Source organism: Erpetoichthys calabaricus, chromosome 12 (genome assembly GCF_900747795.2).
Source record: "Erpetoichthys calabaricus chromosome 12, fErpCal1.3, whole genome shotgun sequence".
Taxonomy (NCBI): domain Eukaryota; kingdom Metazoa; phylum Chordata; class Cladistia; order Polypteriformes; family Polypteridae; genus Erpetoichthys; species Erpetoichthys calabaricus.
In genome coordinates, this window is record NC_041405.2 from 39,787,544 (window position 1) to 39,809,184 (window position 21,641).

At 37.8% G+C, this 21,641-nt stretch overlaps 1 protein-coding gene across 1 annotated transcript in view; it reads right to left on the reverse strand.

Annotated features, from left to right (window-relative positions):
* LOC114662095 (dachshund homolog 2-like) overlaps positions 1-21,262 on the reverse strand; it is an 819,124-nt gene extending 797,862 nt beyond the window's left edge. Inside the window, 1 exon segment of the mRNA XM_051934388.1 lies at positions 20,573-21,262. Coding sequence (XP_051790348.1) covers positions 20,573-21,030 — 458 coding nt within the window. The 5' untranslated portion in view covers positions 21,031-21,262.
* Between the last annotated feature and the right edge of the window lie 379 nt (positions 21,263-21,641).

The following is a 21,641-nucleotide window of genomic DNA, read 5'->3' on the forward strand; positions in this document are numbered from 1 at the left end:
TTGTCAAGGTCCAAAATGTGATGACTAGACAACTGGGTCAGACATTTTTCCCAGTATGTAGTGGTTAATCCAAGGAAGAGCAACTGGCCACAATGTCATGGGTGCCCAAGACTCATTGATGAATGTGAGTAGCAAAGGCTAGCCCGTATGGTCCACTCCATAGAAGAGCTTCTGCAGCACAAATTGCTGAACAACGTCATGCTGGCCATGAGAGAAGAATGTCAGAACACACAGTACATCAGAGTTTGCTGCTTAGCCACATACCTATCAGAATGCCCAAACTGACCCCTGTCCACTGCCAAGAGTACCTACAATGAGCACGTGAGCATCAGAACCAGAACCAGAACATGGAGCACTGGAAGAAGGTGGCCTGGTTTGACAAATCACATTTTCTTTTAGATCATGTGGACAGACGTGTGTCTGTGGGCATCTTTTACTTTTACTTAGTAAATTTTTGTCTACATAGTAATACTTCTATTTGAGTAGATTATATTCATACTTTTTTTGCCTTTAAAAGTAATGCACATGGTTTCACGTCTGACAGAATCTTAGCAGCATTATGGTTCAAATGGACCAGTCTTAGAAAGTTAATGTTTGATGTTAAAGTCATATAAGTGTTTGCTTAACTTTTATAGAATATAAGTTTCTTATAGCTACTTAGAATATGTTATAGCCTCTTACCACCTGTCAGTTAACATGAGATAGAACCCTCTTAGCTTTATCTGTAAATGGAGTGTTTATTAAGCCACTTAGAAAATACTGTTACTGCTAGCATGGACTATTCTATTTGACTGCAAATAGGAGATGGCATTCATTTTGCTGACTGTGTTTATGTGCTTAGCATGCTTAACTTGCTTCTAGTATGATTGAATTACCAAACGTAAAGAATGAAGCAAGATATACTGCATAAGCCTTAAACAGAACTCTTGTTAAACAAGAACTTTTCTTTTCTTTGATATTAATTTTTTCTGTATATTTTGTGTGAACTGTTTGCCTTGAATTTTACTAAAACATTTAAAACAAAGATATTTGTTCTGCGAAATTACTTGAACACGTCTCACATTATTGCTTGAATCTTCCTATGAAACTAAAAGCTGCAGAACTTTGGATAAACACATCTACAGTTCAAGTCCTGTCTGTATCCTTTTTTATCTTCATTTTATTTATGTTCAGTACACAAAATACAGTATATGCAGAAGAATCAAAAATCAAAAATTAACCTGGCACTGGGAAGGATGTTTAAAATCCTTTAGGTCAATGCTCCTTTCAGTCTAGGTTTAGGTGGAATTGAGCCAACAGCTCAGTAGTGTCAACGAAGTGTTATGAGGGTTATATTGTCTTTGGCACCATTTCAGAATATTATGTTTTAGTGGGTGTTGTGATTTTGCATTTCTGGTTTTCATCTTCTTCCTATGATTGTTTGAGAGTACATAAGGAGGATAGTTCTTGAGATGAAAGTGGTGCTCCTCCACAGGTCTGTACAGCTTCTTCAGAAGTGGAGCACATCTTGAACAAATCACATTTCTTAGGGACTGAAGGTTACTACAGTAATTCTTTGCAGTCTGCTCTGCTTTTATAAAGGGGTCATACATAGGGAACGATGCAGCCACAGTTTGTTATGCCTGTTCCCAAAATGGGAAATGACAATCTATCCAGGTATGGGAAGCTGATAGTAACTGTCCTATAGCAGTGGTTTCATGGTTTTCATCTCAGTAAGACAGACTGTGGTTTGTTCCCAGGATTTTTCTATACAAACTTCGACAATTCTGTTTGCCTCGTTATTACTTTTAATATGACATTGGGAGATCCACTGGTAGAGCTATCTTAAAGCACTTGATGACTTGTAGTGCTTTTTCTAGCTATGAAAATCTGATGACTGAAACTGTCTTAAGCACTGATAGACTATCGTTGAGGAAGAGGACCTGGCTGTTTGGGCTTGCTCTGTTGCTAATAGTATTTGTTGCATAAACAGTGTCTCTCTCACAAAACTAGACCGTTAAAGTCTTCCTCAGAAGGGTTCTTTCACAGTAGTAAACAATGGATGATCTTGAATGCACTGATATTTGGCTGACTTAACTATTACCTACATTCCCATCTTTTGTTTATTGGAGATTGTCTATTGCCTGTTCCATACCTTTTCTGCTAGTGCTAAACTCACAGCTCTTGTAAAAATTCTAAGCATTTGGTCCAAGGACTGTTGGTGAGTCTTGGATGCTGACATCCAGAAGCTTGATCTATATTCAAGGTGTGGCCTTACCGTTACTTGATGTACAGTTTTAAGGATTCTCTCATTAGTGCCCCAATGTGTATCTGCAGTTTCCTCACAATGCTCCATTTTAATCTGACCATTTATTTGTGCCATTTCCAAGATACCTTTGTCAAAAGCGATCTCCTGGTTTGTCACCTTGTGTTCAATGTCAGTGGTTTGTTACACATTGGAACATGAGAAAATAGTAGCTGTTGCCCATGCTGTGATTTTGTCCAGTGCAAGATGCATCCTGTAGGCTAAAGGATCTCTACAGATTTATGAAAATTACAAAGATCACTTTGTGGACCTGTAAAGCATCCTCAGTAACCAAGATTGATTGTTCTTCTGAATCTCCTGAAACCTGCTTGCTCTGGGACAAAAATGTTTTCCTTCTCCAGGTACAGCTGCAGTGCTCATTAAAATGCATTCCAATATCTTGCACATGTAGCTTTTCAGGCTGATGAGGCAGTGGACCAGTACTGTAGACTTGCTTTTCATTTTTTTTTTTTCAGAACAGGGATTATCCTGAATTGCTTCCCGCTCTGAGGTACCCGTTCCTCACTCCAGAAGTTTGCAAAGAGCTGTACTGACCTGGAGATTTCTTCATCATCATCTTCTTCTTCTTCTCCTCCTACTTCTTTTGATGACACATGACCGTCTGCAGTTCAACCAAGATGATATCCTGCTTAATACCTTGATGTATGTTCTCTTCTCTTCTTCATTGTAGACATTTGCTCCGTCAGTGTTCTACCTTCCTCTTCAAGCATGATTTTCTTTTCCCTTGTTTCTCTCATTATTTAATGATCTGGTCCATTTCCAAAGCTTAAATTTGTCTTTCCCCATGCTGAGTCTTGCTGTTTTCACTCGACAGGTTCTTCTATTTCACTATTCTTCTTATGTATCTAACTTTGCTTTCCTATAACTTGCATAGTACTAGGGTGTTGTTCCATGTTAGCCATTATGAATGCAGTGAGAAGTCAAGTAAAATGACACTTTTTATTGGCTAACTAAAACAGATTACAATATGCAAGCTTTCGAGGCAACTCAGGCCCCTTCTTCAGGCAAGATGTAATAGCATGGTATCTGCCTATGTGATCTTTGGAAACAAAATTGACAGAAAAAAATATTTCGCAGTGAAGGCCCTCCAGGTATTTGCAGGGCCAGGCTGCATGGCTCAAAAAATTCACCCAAATAACTCAAAGTCCCCTCAGTTCATCTACACTGCCGGAAATGAAATCTAATCAAGTCACGTTTTTATTTCATGCCATTAAATCTTGTTTCCTTTATTGTAAGATTTATTGATTTATCAAAAAAAAATTTTATAAAAGATTTTTTAGCTTATTTTATGAAATCTTGTCATGTAAATTTTGCATATCTCATTGGCAGGTTTTTCATTAAAAAACTACCAATGGGCAGAAAATAAGGGTGGAATTCTAACACTAGTTCAAATAACATGAATGCTAGTGAAATTAAAAGAAACCTTAAGAAAGCAGGGTACAGTGGAACCTCGGTTCATGGCCATAATTCATTCCAAAACTCTGGTCGTAACCCGATTTGGTCGTGAACCGAAGTAATTTCCCCCATAGGATTGTATATAAATACAATTAATCTGTTCCAGACCATACGAACTGTATATAAATATATATTTGTTTTAAGTTTTTAAGCACAAATATAGTTAATTAAGCCATAGAATGCACAGCATAATAGTAAACTAAATGTAAAAACATTGAATAACACTGAGAAAACCTTGAACAACAGAGAAAACTGAGTAAGATGCTGCAGATGTTCTATCAGATGGTTGTGGCGAGTGCCCTCTTCTACGCAGTGGTGTGCTGGGGAGGCAGCATTAAGAAGAAGGATGCCTCACGCCTGGACAAACTGGTGAGGAAGGCAGGCTCTATTGTTGGCATAGAGCTGGACGGTTTGACATCCATAGCAGAGCAACGGGCACTCAGCAGGCTCCTATCAATTATGGAGAATCCACTACATCCATTAAACAGTGTCATCTCCAGACAGAGGAGCAGTTTCAGCGACAGACTGCTGTCACTGTCCTGCTCCACTGACAGACTGAGAAGATCATTCCTCCCCCAAACTATGCGACTCTTCAATTCCACCAGAGGGGGTAAACGTTGAACATTATTCAAGTTATTGTCTGTTTTTTTACCTGCATTTTTTTTTATTACTCTTTAATTTAATATTTTTTGCTGCTGGAGTATGTGAATTTCCCCCTGGGATTAATAAAGTATCTATCTATCTATCTATCTATCTAAAACTAACACTGCAATAGTTTGCGCTATAGCGCTACCAACCGCTGGCTAAAAACACTTTTTTTTTAAATGAGTTTTAAGCACAGGGAAAAAAAATGAACATTTGAAAAAATCCGTAATTTAATAAACTACCAAGAAAAGTAACATTGCAACAATGCATGCTACGAACCAATCGCTGTAAACAGAAGTGAAAACAAAAACAAGCCCAGTGTATTCTTTAACTGCCTTCCTACCTTATGCGTCCAGCTCTCTCTCTTGTGCTGCCTGTGTGTGTGTGTCTCTCTCTCTCGCGCTGCCTGCGTGTATGTGTGTCTCTCTCTCGTGCCTGTGTGTGTGTGTCTCTCGTGTGTGTGTCACGCTCTCACACTCTCTCTCTCTTGCTCGCTGCACAGGAAATGCACAGGGAGAGACTGAACATGTACAAACCGAAAGGGAAACTGGCTTGTTCATATACCGAGTGTGTGGTCGTGAACAGATGCAAAAGTTTGGCGAACGTTTTGGTTGTAAACCGATTTGTACGTGTTCCGAGATGTTTGTGAACCGAGGTTCCACTGTATTTTGAAGTCAAACTTTTAATCTAACATCATCTGTTACTGTTCCAATAATAGGATACCGTACCCTAAACACAATCCTGGAGGACCATCAACCGTGTTGTAAGGACTTCCACACCAATATCATCGAAGCAGCCAAGTAATCTATCCCATGGAGAATAAGAAGAGACTATGCTAGTCAGCTGAAATGCAAAGACTCTGCAATATGCTCACCAAAGCAAGAGATGAAGCTGAGAACAACCTTATCCTGGAGAACAACATCTGGTGCTCAAGGACAGTGCCATTTTCTGTGTCTGGCTGTCTATGGCGTTATGCGTTTGCTAGGTACATAATGCATGTGCCAGGTGATGTGCCACAGGTGTTGTTTGGAAATGGTTTTACTTTTTTTAAGGTTCATACTTTATTTAGCATCTATAGACATGTCCATGTAACAAAGATACTTGTAAAACTGAAAGAAGACTTATTTTCCTCTCTAAGGAACATTAGTTTGGTTATGACCCTAAACATTATACTAATTTAATTTAACTAAACTGTCTAAAACATCTGCGGTGGGTTGGCACCCTGCCCAGGATTGGTTCCTGCCTTGTGCCCTGTGTTGGCTGGGATTGGCTCCAGCAGACCTCCGTGACCCTGTGTTCAGATTCAGCGGGATGTCTAAAACATCTTTGCAATAATATAGCAGCACAGATCACTTACTGAAATGCAGGTTTAGGTTATCATTTTGAGTTTTCTCAGTATGATTCATTCCACTTCATTTACCAAAAAAGATGTGTGTCTCTCCCTGTTATCCTGCCAAGATGCACAACACAGAATATCACCCATAATACATTTTGAAAATATTATAGTTCATCTTATAATTAATGTTACACATTTTAAAGATATTATTTTAAATAAACTTGTAAAGATTAAGCACAGACGCTATAAAAATGGGGTTTTTTTATAAATCAATGTGGATTTTTTATTTTTTACTATACAAAATCTCTATTTGCAAATGCTAGGTATTCAATTAGGTTTACCGTTTATGTTTTTCTAACAGTCTGAAAAGCTCCAGTTAAAAGAATAAAAATTAAAGTAGAAGCATAGGAACAACTCTATATGGTCCACAGACCCCATTTCAGTCATCTCTTTCCATCCAACACAGAGAAATGGTAAGTTGTGATGCATCTTTCAGCACATTATAACCTTCCATTATTTTTGACAATTGATAAGCCAAAACAATCATGCACAAAGCACACTTTGCTAGTTAATTAAATCACATTAAGAGATAATTTTTAAAAATAATGTATGCTGCGGCTGCAATCCGAAGGTTGCTGGTTCAAATCCCATAAACACCAGAAGTGACTCTACTCCGTTGGGCCTTTAAGCAAGACCCTTAACCTGCAATTGGTTCGTCGTGGGTATGACATTCCTCCAACTTGCAGGGAAGACAGTGGGGCTGGTGGCAGAATTGGCATTCCAGCCACTATAAAAAAACTCACACTGTTCCAGTGTGGTGCTGAGGTGTCACCCGTTGCACGGTTACACTCGGGTACCAATCCGGGTGGTCTGTTGTGTGGTGGGTGTGGCAATGCGCTGTAATCAGCACATGCTCCCCAACCTCTCTACAAGATAAAAGACAGGAGTGCATTGATTTAATTTAAAAATCACAAAAATGCTCAAGCAATAATATTTAAGGTACTTTGAAGAAAACATCTAATATTGAAACATTTCTTGTTTTGATTTTGTTTTGTTTTTAACAATTTACCTTGTTTAAATTAAGGCAGCAGAACAGTTAAAATGTTTAAATAAGCACTCTCTTGGAAAAACTCAGAAGAATGCGGCACTGCACTTGTAACACAACAGTTAAAAGTGCTAATCCAATACATCTTTTCAGAAAAAAGGCCATAAACACAGGAGTGGAAAACTAGCACAGATGTTCATCTCTAATGTAATTTCCATTCAATTTCCTAAGTGCAGTCCCCAAGTGCAGACTAGTTTAACATTATGTTTAGCTTGCAAATTCTTTTAATAAATAATGAATGCAATAAAACCAGGAGATCAATTGCAAGCTAAGATATCATAAAAGAAGCTCTTTGTGTTCAGAGCTGTTTGCTGATTTGGAAAGTTTGTTTTATTTAAATTGGCCTTGTCAGTTTTACTTTTCTTCGGCAAAGTAATGTTTTGTTTGTATATTCATTTCAAAGTAATATCTTGATATTATTATCCTAAATTCAAATAAATTAAAGGGGGCAATCATACTGTATACTGCCCTGCGCTTTTTTTAACAGAAAATCCTGACAATTCCAAGATGAGGTTAAATGTTAAGCTTCTTCTAAAAATTCCTTTGTACCATCTTGAGTGAAGGTGACTTAATATCACTTATGGTATAGAAAGAAAGCAGATATAAGCAAAAATACTACACCAAGATAAAAAATGAGTAGAGAAAAATGTTCACACATCAATTTATATCATAAATGTCATGTGTAAACTCAATGAGCTGTATCTCTAAAGAAATTGCTAAACATAACTGGTTTGTATTATTATATATAAAAATTAATTTACTTTCTGCTTCACACGTAGGCCATATTTACAGAATTTGGGAGTGTCACATCTGTGAGTAAACCTACATCTTGTTAGCCAGCAATGGATGGTGTTTATTCCACGATCTCCTTTCATTTCTAAAATTCAATTTTAGCAATGTTAAAAGTATTTTTGAAAAACATTCCACAACAAAAACAGAACTACCAATATAAATTTGTTTGCTTTCTTATGGCAGTACGCGAACAGTTTCAGCTAACTAGTCTTTTTTTTTTTTTACTTTTATTGATTTTATTGTAATCATTCCATACAAATAGATCAATTTTTACAAAAAAAAAATAGGATTGAAAACAAATCTAACCCCACCCCTGAGAAAGAGAGCATTGCCAATGGACTAAAACTTAAAAATAAATAAATTGAAGAGTTTAATAGGCGGATACAGATAAATGGAGAAGAAAAAGAAATGGGGAGAGAATCTACTTCCTCAATGCTTTAAGAGCTTATTCTAAAATATTATTAATTAGATCCTGCCAGGTTTTGAAAAAGTTCTGCACAGATCCTCTAAGTGAGAATTTGATTTTTTTCCAATTTCAAATAATATAAAATATCAGTTACCCACTGACTTAAAAGAGGAGAGTTAGGATTCTTCCAGTTTAGCAAAATAAGTCTGTGTACCAATGGTGTAGTAAAGGCAATCACAGTTTGTTTGTCCTTCTCCACTTTAAGCACATCTGAAAGAACACCAAACACAGCTGTTAATGGGTTAGGAGGGATTGTAACACCAAGGCTCTCTGAAAGGCACTTAAAAATTTTTGTCCAGAATGATGTTAATTTGGTGCAGGCCCAAAACATGTGACCCAGTGAGGCTGGAACTTGATTGCAGCGTTTGCAGGTTGGATCTTGCCTTGGAAATGTTTTGGATAATTTCAAGTGAGACAGATGTGGTTGATATATAATTATGAGCTGAATAATTGTATGCTTTGTGCATATGGAGCTCAAATGAATTCTCTGCATTGCTCCCTTCCACTCCTTTTCTGATATGTTGAGTGAGAGATCCTTTTCCCATTGTTCTCTTGGATCTTTGAAAGGGAGGGACTGTAAAATATTTTTATATATTGCAGAAATGCTGGCTGAGTCCTTGAGACTGAGCAATATTTTTTCCAGAATAGAGGAAGGTGGGAGATGAGGAATATCGGGCAGGTTCTGTTTGACAAAGTTTCTAATTTGAAGACAGTGAAAGAAATGTGTTGCTGGAAAGTTAAATTTAGAATGTAATTGTTCATAGGATGCAAAGATTTTGTCTATATAAAGATCTCTAAGCAATTTAATCCCAAATGTTTTCCAGATATTAAAAACTGCATTGCGAGGGTTGAAAAAGGTGGTTCTCATGCAGTGGTGCTACAGATAAAAATACAGATAAAATACTTTCTACATTGGTTCCATATTCTGAGTGAGTGAAGCACAATTGGATTGTTAGTATATTGGCGATAACTTGCATTTATTGGGGCACAAAGCAGGGAATATAGAGAAGTACTGCAGGATTTTATTTCTATTGCTGACCAAGCCTGTGTATGATCATCTATTTGTGTCCAGATTTTTATAGCTTGTATGTTTGCTGCCCAGTAACAAAACTGAAAGTTAGGCAAAGCCATACCACCTTCTGCCTTAGGTCTTTGTAGGGTCGCTCTTTGGATACATGGATGTTTTAGGTTCCAAATAAATGAGGTTATGGTTGAATCCAATTGCTTAAAGAATGATTTATTGATGTATTTTGGAATGTTTTGAAATAAAAAGAGAAGCTTAGGAAGGATATTCATCTTAACAATGTTAATTCTTCCAGCTAAAGTGACGTGGAGGGTTGACCATCTATGCAAGTCTTGTTTAATTTTTTTCCATACAGACGGCAAAATTTTGTTGATAAAGAGATTTATGTTTACTTGTGATATTTACCCCTAGGTATTTAAACTGATCTGCAATAATAAAAGGGAAGGTGTCTTTTGAAATTCTGTAAGTGCTGTTAAGACTGCAGGCACAGTATTTTGTGGGTCTCATATATACAGTACCATATCATCTGCATATAGAGAAATTTTCTGTTCAAGTCCTTCTCTGATAATCCCCTTTATCTGATAAGCATTTCAACAGTGAACTGCCAGTGGTTCAATGGCGATTGCAAATAGCAGCGGTGACAAGGGGTATCCTTGTCTGATACCACTTTCTAGTTTAAAGTAGTCTGAGCAAATGTTGCTAATACAAACTGAAGCTTCTGGATTGGTATACAGTAGTTTGATCCATGCACAAATATTCGGGCCAAACCCAAATTTCTCTAATGTAGTAAAAAGGTAGTTCCATTCAATCATATCAAATGCTTTTTCTGCATCCAACGATAATAATATCTCCAGGGTGTTTGTCTTTGCAGGTGAATATATTACATTGAACAGGCGTCTTTTTATATTTAATAGGAGCTCACTTAGTTTTGACACATCATGTTGTAATATAAAATAAACAAGGTACATTAGCTGTAATCTTAGAGCTGTAATATAAATATATATTACATATAAATTGACCATATTTTATCTATATTTTCCTAGTGATTATTTACTTTTGTACTGTTAAATACTGTTTTTCTTGTTTATTGTATACAGGTATGTAATTTATTGTCAAACTAGACATTAAGCCCGTTACAATAACGGGCGCTAGAACAGTAGTCCATAAACATTAGTAGGAACAGTCTATATTAAATGGCAAGGGACCTTTTACCTCAGTAAATTTTTTCCGTAAAATGCCTGTAATTTTCTCTGACAGTAATACTGGCTTTGTTGTCCGTAATATGCGTTTAATTTTCTGTCACAACAGTGGGCAATCAGCAGATTCTCCCCTGAAACTGATGTAATGTGCGTGAAAATAAATCTACTTTTAAAAGTCATCGTATTGTAATATCATGAAAATTCGTATATTTAGGAAAACCCCTTCAACGACTGACACTTTACCGGGCCAAGCTTCTTAATCGCAAATCTGACATCCTCAGAGTGAACACTTGCACAACAATGGGGAAGCTGGTGTCCGCGTCTCAGTACCCGATTGGATTTTTCATGTTTTCTGTTTTAGGTCTTACCTCATTTACCGAAATCCGATTGGATCTGCCGCGCGATATTTTATAGGTCCCGCCCTCTCTATCTTGTGTGACGCGTCAGGCGGCCTTTGAAGCATCTGCTTTTAAGCGTTGCACCGTGCCCCGCGGATGCGCACTTCACCAGAAGACACACGCACACGGATACTGGATGCACACAGGGGTTTTATTAAAGAGGATGTAGTTAATGGTGAGGAGATTGTGAGAACCAAATGCTACAAGATCAATGAGAAAGAATGAGGAGCCACAAAAATTCAAGTTATTCTAAAACTGCATTTACTGAGTACTTGTGAAAGGAGAATATTTAAGCTATTAAATTGTTATTGTTGGAAAAACTCAGGCTGCATGAAGACTTAGCCACTATATACTCATGTCATGAAAAGCTTAAACAATAGAGATATATGTGGTTTTAGCCTTAAGCTTCATATAGTTAGCCAGATATCGTCACATAGTCAATACCAGACGACTGGGAAGGGCTGTAACTGTTTTCCATCAGTGCAGCTTCTCACACATTATCTCTGAGATAAGCATTTGGTTTTTTTCAAAAACTGATTTCTAAGTGAGGTGTAGTCATCAAATTTGAAATGCCAGCTACAAGCATATGTATATGAAGTAGAACAAAACGTGGCCCTTTGTCTCTTTTGATAGCTTGCATCCATTTCTTCCTCAGTGTTTCAGTAGTGAAAAAACTACAAACTCAGGTTCAGATGTTTTTGGTTAAAATTTAAACACAGAACAACACTACATAAGCTCTTCTTTCACTATTCCACCATTGTTTGGATAACCAGAATAGTTTTCACTCCTTGAGCAGGCCTTTCAGAAAAGAAAAAACTGCCCGTTTGCAAACTGCCTGTTAAAGAAAATAAGTGCTGAATGTTGCCATATACTACACTAGAAGGAATCCAGCATACATAGACTTCAATGTTTATCCAAGCTCTAGAGAATTTTAGTGAATTTTCTCCATTCACACCTGTTAGGGTTCTTCCCAGTTCTCCACTGCTTACTAAACTTAAAAAACCTGAAAATGTATGTATATTATAAAATACAAATGTGTAAACCTACATGAATATGCTGCAGTCAGTATGTGTGATTTATATTTTGCCAGCAGAACTAGCAAGGAAATGTTTCTTTTTTGAGTAGAACCAGGAGAGAAGGCATAGTCAAAACTGAAAAGATGAAGAAATCAAACATCAGAGCAAAAATCAAAGTTGAAAGAAAGCAAGTCAAGGGTCAGCACCAAAAAGACTATATAGAGAGAGAGAGAATTCAGTGTTAAGAATAACTATGTGCAACAGAAATGTTTTTCTATCTGAAAACTATAAAGAGGAAGCGCACAAAAAGGTGACCGTTTGACCCACCACATCGTAATCACGGCTTTCGAGGAAACACCCTTAACAACAAGGGTACTGACCTAATGACAAAAGAAATGAATAGCACTGTCCATAAACATCCAAATGGCAACGACAACTGGGTGAAATTTTACACTGCAAAAAAAATAAGTAATGTTTCAATAAACTAACTGTAGAATTTGATTCCTCGCCTTGAAAAACAACAAAAATGGGTCTATGAAAATACCTTTGCATACCCAAACACCCATAAAATATTTTAAACAACAAAATTCATAACAACTTGCTATAGTACTAAGGTGTTGTTCTGTGTTAGCCATTACGTCAGTGTTCTACCTTCCTCTTCAAGAATGATTTTCTTTCCCTTGTTTCTCTCATTATTTAATGATCTGGTCCATTTCCGAAGCTTAAATCTGTCTTTCCCCATGCAGAGTCTTGCCATTTTCACTCGACAGGTTCTTCTTTTTCACTATTCTTCTTATGAATCTAACTTTGCTTTCCTATAACTTGCATAGTACTAGGGTGTTGTTCCGTGTTAGCCATTATGAATGTAGTGAGAAGTCAAGCAAAATGACACCTTTTATTGGCTAACTAAAAAGATTACAATATGCAAGCTTTCGAGGCAACTCTGGCCCCTTCTTCAGGCACAATGTAATACAGAAACTGTATTTCCCTGTGTTGATATAGACAATAGGACAGATATTCTTATAATGTTTCCATGATGCTCCTGCCAGCATACAGAACATTGCTAAAACTTTCCGAACCAACTCTCAAAAAGATTTGGGAGTGACCAGAGGGAGCTGTTTCAGCCCTACATGACTTTCTGATCACATGAAGTGCACCATGTTTAAAGCAGCTGCCACTTATTGCCAACAGATCATCTAAGAAGAGTATGCATCATCAGTCACTGGATACATTAACAAGTGTATAAATGATACGATGGTCTCAAAAAACATCAGAATATGTACAAATCAGAAACTGTGGGTAACATTGGTAATGCTGCCTTTAGATCAGATGACAAGGTAGCCCTTACGACAACACCACTACCATCATACCTCTGCCGAAGAAGTCCTCTATCTCTTGCTTCAATGACTATTGCTCTATAGCACTCAAGCCTGTTATCATGAAGTGCTTCCACAGGCTAGTCCTGGGCCACTTGAAAGCCAGACTTCCCACAGCACATGACCCTCTCCAGTTTGCCTTTCTTCCAAACCATTTCATTAAAGATGCCATATCGACTACTCTTCTTCTGAACTTGTCCCATTTGGACAAAAGAGATACTTATGCTAGGATGCTTTTCATTGACCTCAGTTCAGCTTTCAACACTAACATCCCTCAGGTACTTATAGGGAATTTGAATCTGCTAGGATACTGTATTTCCCAATGCAACTGGATCCTGGACTTCCTGACAGAAAGACCCCAAACAGTCCATGTCGAAAGCATCATCCCCAGTATAATCACACTGAGCACTGGTGTCCTCCAGGGCTGTGTACTCAGCCCACTTCTATGCACTTTGCTTTGACCTATGATTGTACGGCTGCATACAGGTTTCCCACCATCATTAAGTTTGTGGATGACAAAATGGTAGTGGGTCTCAGCAGCAATGGAGATGGGTCAGGTTACAGAATGAAGATATGATGATTGATGGACTGGTGCAAGTGCAACAATCTATCTGTTAATATGGACAAGATGAAAGAGATGATTGTCGACTTTCAGGAAGGCCCATGCTGTTTACACCCCACTGCACAAAAAGGGCTCTGCGGTGGAACTGGTCAAGAACACCAAATTCCTTGGTGTACACCTGGCAGCTGATCTTACTTGGTTAATTAACACCTCCATCATAGCCAAGAAGGCCTAGCAGAATCTCCACTGTTTTAGGTGTCCAAAGATGGCAAAACTACTTACCCGCAATCTCACCACATTCTACTGGAGCACCATAAAGAGCATTCTAACCAGCTGTATCACAATCTAGTACGGGAACTGCAGTATCTCTGACCATAAGGTCCTACTGCAGAAAAGAACTTTGGGTCCTCTGTATCCTCCTTTGAAGACATCTCTGTACAACATTGTATCCGCAAATTTTACAGCATTGTAAAGGACCACTCCCAACCCTCCCATGGTCTGTTTGTCCCACTTCAATCTGAACCAGTTCTGCCAGGTACCTACAACAGCTTCTATCCCTTGGCTGTCTGGACTCTGAACTCTGTGCTGCCATCCTGCCCTCAGATCCACCCCTAGTAGCAAATTTATATGTCATAAATTGTTACACTTGGGGGCGGCACGGTGGCGCAGTGGTAGCGCTGCTGCCTCGCAGTTAGGAGACCTGGGTTCACTTCCCGGGTCCACCCTGCATGGAGTTTGCATGTTCTCCCCGTGTCTGCGTGGGTTTCCTCCGGGCGCTCCGGTTTCCTCCCACAGTCCAGAGACATGCAGGTTAGGTGGATTGGCAATCCTAAATTGGCCCTAGTGCGTGCTTGGTGTGTGGGTGTGTTTGTGTGTGTCCTGCGATGGGTTGGCACCCTGCCCGGGATTGGTTCCCTGCCTTGTGCCCTGTGTTGGCTGGGATTGGCTACAGCAGACCCCCGTGACCCTGTGTTCGGATTCAGCGGGTTGGAAAATGGATGGATGGATGGATGTTACACTTGTCACTACTGTTGTTTTTTTATTATTAGTTTTACTGTTATTATTATTTATTACTATCTATTTCAAATTATTACCTTCTTATTATTTATTTTAATTATTTATTAACAGTATCTATTATAGTATAGTATTTACGGTGGGTTGGCGCCCTGCCCAGGGTTTGTTTCCTGCCTTGCGCCCTGTGTTGGCTGGGATTGGCTCCAGCAGACCCCCGTGACCCTGTAGTTGGGATATAGCGGGTTGGATAATGGATGGATAGTATAGTATAGTTCTTTACCTGTCTTGCACTTGTTCTATGTTTTATGTATATGTTGCACCAATAAAGCCACTTGACCTGACTTGATAATTGATCTCATTTAATTAGCTGGTCTTTTTTCTCTACTATTACTCTGCATTCACAAAAGGATAACAGCATGATTATTACATTTTAAGACATTTAGAAATATTTCTGTTTTTGCTGTAGCTTAAATGTTTAACTATCTTTGTTGTTTTCCTATTATTTAGCCCAGTTCTGTATATTTTGCCGTCTTCAGTGTATGCTAAAAATGACAATTAAAACAGGACAGAGCAGACGCCCTGGCAAACAACACTGAATGATAAAAGGCAGCAACTACTTCATCATCAGATCCAATAATTAGCAACTAATAGATTAAATAACCAGAACACCTGGAAAAGCAGAATGTCAATCAGGATGAAAATATTGTTAAAAAAAAAAAAACACATTATTTCAATATAACTGCTTAGTACATGTTAATAAAAACTTACCACACTGAATTTTTGTAATTTCTGCATTGACCCCAAAACACAGAAATAACAGCTCACTTAATTAGGCTAGGAGTCCAAATACTGTAAGGACAAGTTTGTTGCAAGAAAACCTGCAGCCACAGTGGGTCCTGAGGACTTATTCTGGGGACCACCTTACTATTGTATATGCTCTTTGAATCTCAAATCTGTGTAGCACTCGACGTAAAACAGCTGTCTGTTTTCACACACGTGCACAAATGATTCTCGGTTGAGCCAAGTGGTGCCGCTGTCCAACAATTATCTCTCTCCTCTTTTCCTTCTGCAGACCCTCAACAGAACCCACCTCCCAATGATATCGCTTCCACCACACAAGATCTCTCCTCCTGATGACACAATTTCTGCTTCCAGTTCCACCAGCCCCCACCTCTTACTGTCTGCAACATACATATCCACCATCTTACCTGCCTATCTCAGTTCCGTCTTAAACTTGTTGTCTGTAAAGACATTACTTTATTATTGTTGCATTTTTTCCAAGTATACATTGTACAAATCCCTGCCTGTTATGACACTATTTATATAAAGGTTTACCAATCTGTCACACAGAAACTCTCCCACCCTGGTCCTTAAAACTTGACGTTGGTCTCAAACAAAAGCTTGTGGCATGGCATGTGCAACACGACTCATGAATACTTTGTGCAGGTCATGATAGCCCTGAATTCAGGCTTTGACTTACTTTCACACTAAGCAGAGATGTGGCCAGAGATGTGGCTGAGCAATCGCACTGCATGTCTGACACAAAAACAGTCAGGGAGACAGAAGTATACTACAGTAACCTCGATGGGGTGACCGGGGTGCTCGGTTTCTGACACCGCTGTGTGACTGACAGGAAAAGAAACGCTAAGGTAGCTGCTAGCTACACTCCTGCATTACACAGGCCGGCTCATCCTGTTCATCAAACAAGTAAGTCAGACACTTAAAGTCCTGGGTGCCATTAGCTCACAAGAAAGCTGCCAACACCCTCAACAGAATAAAAACCATATTTCTAGCCGCTCGCTGTGAAGTACATTGCACATGCCAATAAGCATAGCGGTGCACACTAGCTGACAGGAAAAGAAATGGGCCAGACACTCCAAAACAAAGGCAAAGTCATAGACACTGCTAGGCTACTGTTGAGGCCTCAAGCCAAATGCAAGGATCACTTCAGTGATGAACATGCCAAAGCAAGAGGTAGGCCTGAATAGACTACCATTTTCGCAGTATTCTGCATGCCTGACTCACCCCACAATACAAATCCAGCAACTACAGACAAATGCCTGCCAACAAACTTAACAGACTTTTCAAAAGCTCAGAACTCCCGTCCATATGCATGCATTGCTTTTACATCCTTTCAACAATGTTTATTTGACAAATACTACTTATAAAAGATGGATTTGCTATGGGCTCTCTGGGAAGCAGTAATTTCGTAGAAGAAAAACAAAACAATGCGTTGCCAAAATGGAAAAGCCCTGCTTGCACTCTATATACCACCACTATTACTATATTATTATTATTAATTATTATTATTATTATTATTAAAGATATTAGAACTTCCAGAGGAAGTGCAAGAAGAAACTACTTACAGCACATATGCAGCATCAACAGCTCCTTATTCCTTGCATCCATGGGAGCCTCTACTGATAATCCATCAGGACATGTTGCCTATGTGTTCAGAATTCATAGTCATGTTTTTATTATATTGGTGGACAACAACCCTTTCAATTTACTTTAATTTGTGGGCCGAACATCTGATAGTTCCATTAGTAAGGAATAAACTGAATATTCTGACCAAAACTTTATGGCAAAGACACTACTCTTTACACAGTGTCACTTCCCTGATATTTAATTTAAAGATATGTCGAGATGCATGTCTTACTTAAATGTGTCCTTTCAAACCTACTTTTCATATCTTGATCATTGTGGCTTTATGCCGGTAACATGTATTCTAGTGACTTCTTACATAACCTACCTTCCTGGAGGGCCATGGAATATTACCTTATTGACATATCTTTAATAGATAAGTTAGAGCAAAATACAGGACCATTTAACAACATGACTTTCAACTAGTAAACAAGACACGTAATTTAAAAATTAAACAAAAGCATAGAGGCCAAAATAAAAACTATTATAAAATTATGCAAACAAATCATCTTGTGTCATATTTCACATACAGCTTAACTAAATATATTATTTAAATTTAATTTAAATGTAAACATTTTGGAATAAACTTTGTGAATTTCCCATTGGGATTAATAAAGTATCTATCTATCTATCTGTCTATCTAAATCGTGTAAAATGGAACTAGTTAAAATATTTGTTTTTATGTACAAAAGTACACTATGGGAATTAGCTATGAAAATCTATGGAAATCAGTGGATATTGTGAAATTACATCATCCGAGCTTTTATTTTAGAAAAAACATTCTCATTTAGCATAAACAGCAGAAGAGCCATTTGCAATCAGCAGCATATTGGAAGCCAGTTCATTGTACATCATACATCACACAATCCCACACTCATCTGTGCAGGTTAGTGAAGAGTCACCAAATAATACTGCATGAACTTCTCTGGGAGGTGGAAACAAGCCAGAGTTCTGAAGGCAGACCCTGAAGAAAAAAGGCAGCATATGTTCTTAACTGAAAGAAGGACCAAGTTAGATTTTGAACCCAGGTCTCAAAAACTAGCAACTATGTTGGTAAGGAAGTCCTAAGTGACCATTTGTCAAGTAGAACTACAGTATAACTGCTGTCAGCCAATAATGACATGTCAGTTTATTCCAAGTATTTTTGTTTTAAACATTTTTGCTACCTTTTATTAATAGCATAATGTTGTTAATAAATTTATTTAAAAATAATTATAAACTCTAGCCTTTTTCAAAGAAAGATATCTATTATTAATACTTTACAATGACATAGTTGTGAAATTCCATGTGGTTAACAACACATTAGTTACACTGACTTTGTCTTATGGAATGTCTAATCAAGACTAATTACACATCATAAATGCCACCTCAAAGGCCAGTTGAAAGCAAAAATTGGATCAAATCTGTAAATACAGTGTTATCTAATTTCAATTAACACTTTTAACAATGCAGAAAATAAAACAAAATCTAATGTCCCAGGTTATGTTTCCTCTCCATCATTTATTTTAAATGTACCAAAGTTGACCATCTTCCTGTAGGTATGTTCCTCACTTGATTCAACAGCCCAAGCAAAACTTTTACTATTAGTTTGGTCTTTGGTGAAAAAGTATTTTTGATAAAATAAACAGAAGTTAATGAGTTGTCCAGCATGTTGTTTGTGCTCAAGTACACTTTTACATTCACAGACATAAATTGGTAGTTAAATAAAACTCCTGAGATTAAGATTACTATGGGCAAGGCTAGAAAAATTAGTACCGTTCCTCTTTATTGTTCTCTTCTCATTGACATTGCTGGCAGTGCACGGGAACATTAATGCATCTGTCATGATAACAAGCTAAGAATAACATCTAGACATCAAACCGAGCAGAGAATCCATCTGAAGTGATTCATTCAGATCTGTCTCATTGATTTATTAAACACACGGTAACATCTGCAGCCTCACAGAGCCGCTTGGCGAAAATTAATTCAAGATCAATTCAAATGGAAAAAAGTGCAGGAGATAAATCAAAACACAATTTGCATGCGGTTGGTTGCACAGTCAGGCTTATATCATAGTATTTTTCCATTCAGATACGTATATTTAGGATGTCATTATTATTATGAATAATAATAATAATAATTAATAATAATAATTGGCAAGAAAAAGTCGAGCCATAAACACGCGGAAACGAGGCCGCAAAAAACTATGAATTATATAGCACTTATTAAAACTTTATCGTTTGAAAATATTAAGGCAACTGTCCAGCAGTTTGAAATACAATAACGTTTGTTTTAAACGTCTGTGTTTTTCCTACTTAAGAGTGTTTGATTAGAGGAATGTCTGCGTGATTCAGTGAAAGAGTACCTGGAGACTCAATGTCTTTGAAGGACTTGCTGGTCATTTATTTACTTTGGTATACATCGGCACTGCGAAAGTGTTTTGAGAAACGCAACAATCTAAACATGCAAGCCGCTCCTTCTCAATACTTTCTACGAAACGCTTCAACAATTTTTGCATGTGCACGTGGCTATTTAAGCATGACAACTTTGTCTTTTATGCTTTTTGGATGTTAATGAAAATAAATGTATCTATAAAAATTATGTAAACGTTAAAGTCACGGATTTGTTTCTTTATTTTTTTCAATATTTTTCATTTATCGGTATATTGCTCAAGAATAAAAATACGGAATGTATTGATTTAAAACGTTCTTAGCTGCAAGTGCAGTTGAAAACGTTAGTGTATAGCTTATATACACAAAAAAATAAAATAACTAAATAAAAAATAAAAATACAATTATGTTAGCAAATTTTAACCGAGTACAGGAAGTTGTCTAAAATAAATAGGTGTTTTTTCCTGAGGTATGAAACGTTGCTTGGAAGAAGAAACAGAATCTTGGTGAGGTCCTTCAATGGGAAATATTAACTGTCGTGGCTATACGCGTGTTGATTGACACTAAGGAAAGGTCAATCACACTTATCGAACTAACTGACGTATTTACATTTTTAAATGTTACTGCACTAAAATATTTCTTCATAAGACGTGTAACAAATAGAATAGTAAATCTCGAGGACTATTTAAGCTAATGACTGACTATGACAAGATCACCGAGAAACTTTTTGAGCATCTTCTTGCCTCTGTATGATAATATGTTTTATTCTGGTTCTTTGCATCATTTAGATCCTCTGTTTTTTTTCAGTAATCATACTTGCGCATTAAACGCTAAAAGCTATTAACACCGTGAGATATTCATTCTACGAAAAAAAAATAAAAACCTATTTACGTACTATATATTTTTTTCTTCCATACGTAACGAGTTACCCATCCTGAACTACTTTTTACAGAGTTTCGATTCGCCGGCTAATCGAAAGAAAATGGGAAACTTCTCAAACTTTACTGGTTTGGTTCAAATGAAGGATTTCGCGACCTTGTTGTGTTATACTATACCAGATAAATGTAAAACTAAAGAAACACAGACCTTGCATTGGTGCAGTCACCGTATAGGGCTTCGAAGTCCTTTCGTGTGATGAGTTTGCAGCGATTGACCCCTGGCTGAATTGCTCCGAGACCCCGCAGGATCCGAACCTGTTCCACCGTGCACACCACTGGAGCTATATCAAGCCTTTTCAGTTTGGTGTAAACCGTGTGCAAACCTCCGACCAGGTGCTTCAGAAACAGATCAAAAACCTGAGGAAGGCATATGAGTTCCTGTCCGTCCACTGTGAATGAGGCTATCTTGACCCCATGCACCTCCACCAATTTACAGTCGTTATTACCGCTAGTGCTGCTACTGTTGCAGCTGATAAATGTGTTGATGCTGGTCGTCAGCCTGGGGGAGTCCGCGGGGCTTTTGTACAGAGAATCGGACCGGAATAAACCTGCGGATCCGGGGTTGGAGGTTGAGGAAATCACGGGAGGAGTGGCGGATACAGCCATATCCGTTTCTTTGCTCCTTTTCGTTGTCTCACACTATCTGTACCGTTCTCAGCTTGAATTGATGGGGACACTGTAAGCAATACCCGTAAACCGTAAGAGAAGGAGCTAAAGAAAAATGAAATTCGCTTTCAGATGTTCCAGTCAGTAAGCCCCGCCCCCAATAAAGACTGACATTTCTTTTCACTTATCACCTCTGTCAGTGTACACTTCGACTCTTCTTATTGGAGGAATAGTTAGTTGGGTGGACCTTATAAGTCAAAAAGGCTGTTCTCTTTGTGACAGTTGCCTGCCGCTCAGCGATAGAAGTTTAGACTCGCTTTCGCCTGTTTACTACATTATTGTACTGTGTATTTGTTGAGGTTTACCGTGTGTCTTTGAAAAACAGAAACACAGTTGCCAGTTTCTTTTGAATTTTATTTTTTTCATAAATGCTGTACTTTGTTCATAAAGTAATGCACTTAACTCACTGCTTGAGTTTCACGATTGCTATTTTGATTTTAATATGAAAATGAAAAAGAAATCTCTGATGCTGCTCTATTGTCAGGGCTTTCCAAATGTTTCAGACAAATGCAATCAATGAATTGTATCTTAACTGCATAAAATATTTATGA